Consider the following 5,708-nt stretch of genomic DNA (forward strand, 5'->3'; position numbering starts at 1 on the left):
GAAATTTTGCATTATTATTATTACCATTAAAATGTCGGCATCTGATCCTGATCAAGGGAGTGCAATTTCTGTTGCTACTATTATTCTGTGATAGTAGATAGTTAATCAAATAATCAAATTAACGATTAATGATTATGATTAATTAATCTTAATCAAAATTTTTGATTAATGATTAATTAATCATAATCAAAAAAAAATTATTATGATTTTAATCATTAATTTTTAATCATTAATCAGATTAACTTTTTGCCAACACTGGTGGGAGCTGTGGTGGGGGAAATGTGGGGACACTGGTTCTCGTTGTAGTTACGCGCGAGTTCATATCTATTCCCTTTCTATGACCTGAGATTGGTAGCAAACTGCGGATCTAATAACTGGGCCTGTGTTCATAAAGGCAGACAGAGGATTTACTCTGTTTGTTGTGGAAAAAAATTACGCGATATCTTGCCCAATAAAAGTCTCACGTAATTAATGGACGCCCCCAAAGAGCCATAACGATTATCCTATTTAGGTACATAATTATTGCTTGTATTTTCCGTTGTGCCTTCGAATTCGAGTATCTACTCTATAAAATATCTTGATCGATTATAAAGGTGTAAAGAAGTTCATAGAGAAATCTTTCGTTGCAATCGTTCGTCGGCGCGCGCGCTTATTCGTCGTCCAAGCGCACGCACGCCGACTCCTGGTGTTTGTTGAGGTAGCTCTTGAGTGCGAATGTCTTCCGGCAGCGCTCGCATTCGTACTTCTTGTTGGAGGAGTGAGTCTGGAGATGGGCGCGGAGGTTGGAGCGGTCGGCGAAGGCCTTTCCGCAGGCGGCGCAGTTGTAGGGCTTCTCGCCCGTGTGCGAGCGCAGGTGGCTACGCAGCAGCCAGGGCCGCGAGAACTGCTTGCCGCACAGGCCGCACACGTGGCCCATGCGGTGCGTGAGCACGTGCATGGCCAGCGCCGGCATGGACACGTACGCCTTGCCGCACTCGCCGCAGCGCTTGGCGGCCACGGAGTCCAGGCTGCGGTGCGTCTGCTTGTGCCGCGACAGGTTGGACGAGGTCGCGTACCGCTTGCCGCACTCGTTACATTTATATTTAGCTGTTCTCTCCTTCGCCTGCGGCACCGGCCCGCGCTCGCGTTCGCGCTCGGGCTCGGACTCCGGTTCGGGTTCGGGCTCGGGCTCGGGCTCGGGCTCGGGCTCGGGCTCGGGCTCGGGCTCGGGCTCGGGCTCGGGCTCGGGCTCGGGCTCGGGCTCGGGCTCGGGCTCGGGCTCGGGCTCGGGCTCGGGCTCGGGCTCGGGCTCGGGCTCGGGCTCGGGCTCGGGCTCGGGCTCGGGCTCGGGCTCGGGCTCGGGCTCGGGCTCGGGCTCGGGCTCGGGCTCGGGCTCGGGCTCGGGCTCGGGCTCGGGCTCGGGCTCGGGCTCGGGCTCGGGCTCGGGCTCGTGCTCGGGCTCAAGCTCTTCGTGCTTCTCGATGATGAGTTCCTCCTCAATGATGAGCTCCAACTCGACATCGGGCTCCGTCTCAATCTCCGCTTCCTCGTACTCCTGCTGCGGGTGGTGTTCTTGGGGCAGCAGAGAGGGATGGTAAACGTAGCTGACCTGTGGCTCGACGGTGTACTCGACTGGTTGCAACGGATTTACTGTTTGTAAAGTAGTGTAGTAGTAAGGCTCCGGAGGCTCCTCGGATAGGATGTAGATGTTGGTGGGCTGGAGGATGTAGGTGTAGACGGGGACGAGGGGGGCGGGCTCAGGGGGGTGGATGACGGTGACGACATGGTGCGTGAGGGGCAGTGGGGGCAGGCTGTGCGCCAGGGAGAGGAGCTCGTGCGCCGCCTCGGTGTCGGCGGCGGAGCGCTCGGCCATGAGCCCGCCCAGCTCAGCGTACTCGGCCGCACGAGGTTCTGTCGACAAAAAACATATCATTACACAGCGTTGTTGATTTTTCAACGTACTCGTAGAACGGTAACGATGAAAAAAAGCGATCAAATAAAAATATTAAAATTAAAATCCTGATAGCGCATAGCTAAAATACCATGATTTTTCACTTTAGAAACACGTGTGAAAAATTATTTTCATTTTACTAAAATGCCAATGAATAAAACAGCTTGTTTCAATTTCACGTTCTATCGAAAAATTCAATTGAAAAACAGTCGCGGAATCGGCTGAGCCTTTATTGCGTTAAATCATAAATTTAAAAGGGCAATAGCGAACCGCTAAACGAGTAAAAAGAGTTGAAAATACGACGCTCAATGAACTGAAGTTGATGTTGAAAACTCTCATGCGGTTGCAATAAAACGAGCGCCCCCATCTTGCGGTAATTGGTCTACGATAAAAAAATGCAAGAGCAAAACCTCGGCATGCATCGCCTGTGAAATACATTAACGGCCGGCTCGCTTGTGCGCTAGTGAAGTGATATGCAAATGGCGACTTTGATGACCATTAAGGTATTAGGTAATGTGCGATAGCCAACAACATTGCATATTTTATTTTTAAATAGTGTTAATTGTGAAAAATATAAAACGTTAAAATAGCGGTATCGTTATAGCCAATGAGCTGCTGTCATAGTGTCTCGTGTGATATTGACGTTATGTCAATGTCGCAGTCAGATTGTATAATCCGCCGTTTTACATTACAGCTAGGCATTTTGCATTACAGCTCTGTTTTGTAATACGACGGATTAACGTTTAGCCGGATTGAATACGGCTGAATGAAAATCCGCCGGAATGTATTCGGCGCCAAACGTTCTTCAATACAGCTAGCCGTAATGTAAAACAGCGTTTCATTACCCGCCGCTTTGACAGTTTTTAGTTCCTATTTTCAATACCGTGGCGCTGCCGGACAAAGTGGCTATGGATTCTGGTGTTCGGCGGAATCCTACACAATATTATTAGTGTAAAAATATGAAATCATGGCTGTGGCCGGTGAAGATAATTTTATCTTAAAGAAAAATAACCCAGAAAAAATGACTAAAACTTTATAGTTTTGAGTTACCTGTTCCCTTTGATCATTTTTAATGTCTAAAAAAGACTAAAGCCAAATATCTAATTAATTCTTAAAATGTTTAGAAAAGTCTAATTGTTTTGAGTTACTTTTTTTTAGATGGCTATCCCTTGTGATTTATAAATAAGTAAAAAAAATACTGAAGCCAAATATATTATTTAGTATACAGTAACGAAGGTAATAATTCTTAAAATCTGTCTTATTAAAATTTATTTTCATTAAACATTGTTTTATCTTGTAAGTATGGTCACCCTACAATCTGTAGTAGTACGATGCGGCTAAACGTGGGCCGCCGTATTGAAGAACGTATCGCAATGACAATCCGCCTAAACGTTGAACCGCCGTATTACAAAACAGAGCTGTAATGTAAAATGCCTAGTGGTAATGTAAAACGGCGGATTATACAATCCGACTGCGACATCAATATCACACGAGAATCAAACGTCAGAATAGAGGGACGCGCGGAGACGATTCCGCGCGCTTTTGTGCAAAGTGATGAATTGTAATTAAAATAAGGCAATATAATGTGAAAGTTGAGTATTCAGTGTTTTATTTATGAGAATAGATCTACCGGCCTCTAATAGTTCAGAAGTGAGATCTGAAACCTATGATAGTAACGTGATTTCAAATTGTTCCAGGTGACCAATGTTTCGTGTTATTTGTCACGAATCTATACTTATAATAAATCTGTAGAGAGGTCAATTCTGTACATGAAATATATTTTCAAAATAACTATCAGGGGGTGATTAGTGATCGATACTGATGCCAAAAATGCAATCAGTAAAATTTTTGTCTGTCTGTCTGTCTGTCTGTCTGTCTGTCTGTCTGTCTGTCTGTCTGTATGTTCCTTATATAAACAAAAACTACTTGACGGATTTTAACGAAACTTGGTACAATTATTCTTCATACTCCTGGGCAGGTTATAGGATACTTATGAATTCCCACGGGAACGGGAATTAGCGGGAAAATCCTTTTGTATGAAAAATCTAAAGCGCTTAAGTTAGACGCTTGAAATTTGGCATGCAGGTACCTTAGTAAACTTGAAGCTTAGTTACAACAGGATATTGCAAAATTTCCACGGGAACGGGAGTTAGCGGGAAAAAACATTTGTATGAAAAATCTAAACCGTTTTAGTTAGACGCTTGAAATTTGGCATGCAGGTACCTTGGTAAACTTAAAGCTTAGTTACAACAGGATATTGCAAAATTCCTACGGGAACGGGAGTTAGTGGGAAAAAACATTTGTATGAAAAAATCTAAACCGCGTAAGATAGACTCTTGAAATTTGGCATGCAGGTACCTTAGTAAACTTAAACATTAGTTTAAACAGGATATTGCAAAATTCCCACGGGAACGGGAGTTAGCGGGAAAAAACATTTGTATGAAAAAATCTGAACCGCGTAAGATAGATGAAGGGGGGGTAAAACGAGATCCACGCGTACGAAGTCGCGGGCGGCCGCTAGTGTTAACATAAAACGCCCACGATTCTATAATTATAATGGAATATGATGAAGAGAGAATGTCAAGGAAACCACGCTGACAACTGTGTGAGATGCAGAAAAGTATTTAAGTACGAGAAATGATGGACGCAATTTATGAAGATACTCCCTCCGTAACTTGGCTTGTGGTCACGTAAGTGGTGAACAATTTGACTAACGATGGCCCCTGAGCAGGTACGATTCATTATTACTATCGAATATTTTAACAGCAACAATATTAACACATTATATTTTGAGCAAAATAATGCATGGAAGTGAATGATGCAACAAATGTTATAGGTATTGTCAGTCTTTACTGATAATGCCAGGAATGTATGTGAAAGCTATGGTATGTGCTCACTTTAATTGCAATGCCTGACATGCTATTTTAGTAAATCAAAATAAATTGAACGGTGTTCATTTGTTCATGTTTACATTCTGCGAAGAATAACCTGTTGAGATTTAAATTCTATAAAGAATAGATAGAATATGGTCAGAATAATGAAATAAGTTTGGTAATCATGCCCGAGTAACCTCTTGGCATTATTTTAGAGAAGAATGAATAATTAGTTTTATTCAAGTAAATTGAAGCTGAGGTCTGTGTTGTGTAAACCAGTTTTAGTATCATGATGTTTCTTTCTTGACGTTGAGTAAGTCTACAAGATGAGATAACTTAAACATTTATCTAATTGGAATTGAGTAAAGCAGCCAGTTATACCATTGAACATGTGGTATATTTTTGGTATTCTTATAATGGTATGCTTCAATTATTAAACATATTATTGTGTACTCCTGGTTACTGTAGATGCAAGATACATTATGTTACATGACGCTATATTTGAGTAAATATAATGTTAATATCGAATTTCTCCAACTTATCAATTAACTTCTACTGCCAGTAATCATTTGGGTTGTATTACTAAAATTTTAACTTAGTGTGGGTGATTAAAATTTATCCAATTATAATAATCATTACAAAAAAAAAGATATAGAATGTGGTACATTTAACTTTAAGAGTATTCTTGTGTACCAGCCATTATTATACCAGCCATTTTTCGTCCGGCCCGGTCGCTGAGGTCGGGTCGTTTTGAAAGTGCTCCGTAAACTTATTTATCTAAAGCGTATAAAAAGTGAATTTTTCAATATGTATTTTACACTATTATAAAGAAGAAAACGCTAGCTACAGTGTGGTGCAGTCGTCGTCCCCGTACGAGTAAGCGCTGGTGAGAAAACAGAATAAAT

The 5,708-nt window shown here is 42.4% G+C and overlaps 1 protein-coding gene across 1 annotated transcript; it reads right to left on the reverse strand.

Annotated features, from left to right (window-relative positions):
* Window positions 1-649: 649 nt before the first annotated feature.
* Window positions 650-5,503, reverse strand: LOC135086319 (zinc finger protein SNAI2-like). Its single transcript, XM_063981103.1, has 3 exons — window positions 5,497-5,503; window positions 1,499-1,890; window positions 650-1,228 (listed from the first exon to the last, which is right to left on the reverse strand). Exons 1-3 carry the CDS (start codon window positions 5,501-5,503, stop codon window positions 650-652), a joined length of 978 nt encoding a protein of 325 aa, XP_063837173.1.
* Window positions 5,504-5,708: the final 205 nt, after the last annotated feature.

This window comes from Ostrinia nubilalis, chromosome W (assembly GCF_963855985.1).
Source record: "Ostrinia nubilalis chromosome W, ilOstNubi1.1, whole genome shotgun sequence".
Lineage (NCBI taxonomy): Eukaryota > Metazoa > Arthropoda > Insecta > Lepidoptera > Crambidae > Ostrinia > Ostrinia nubilalis.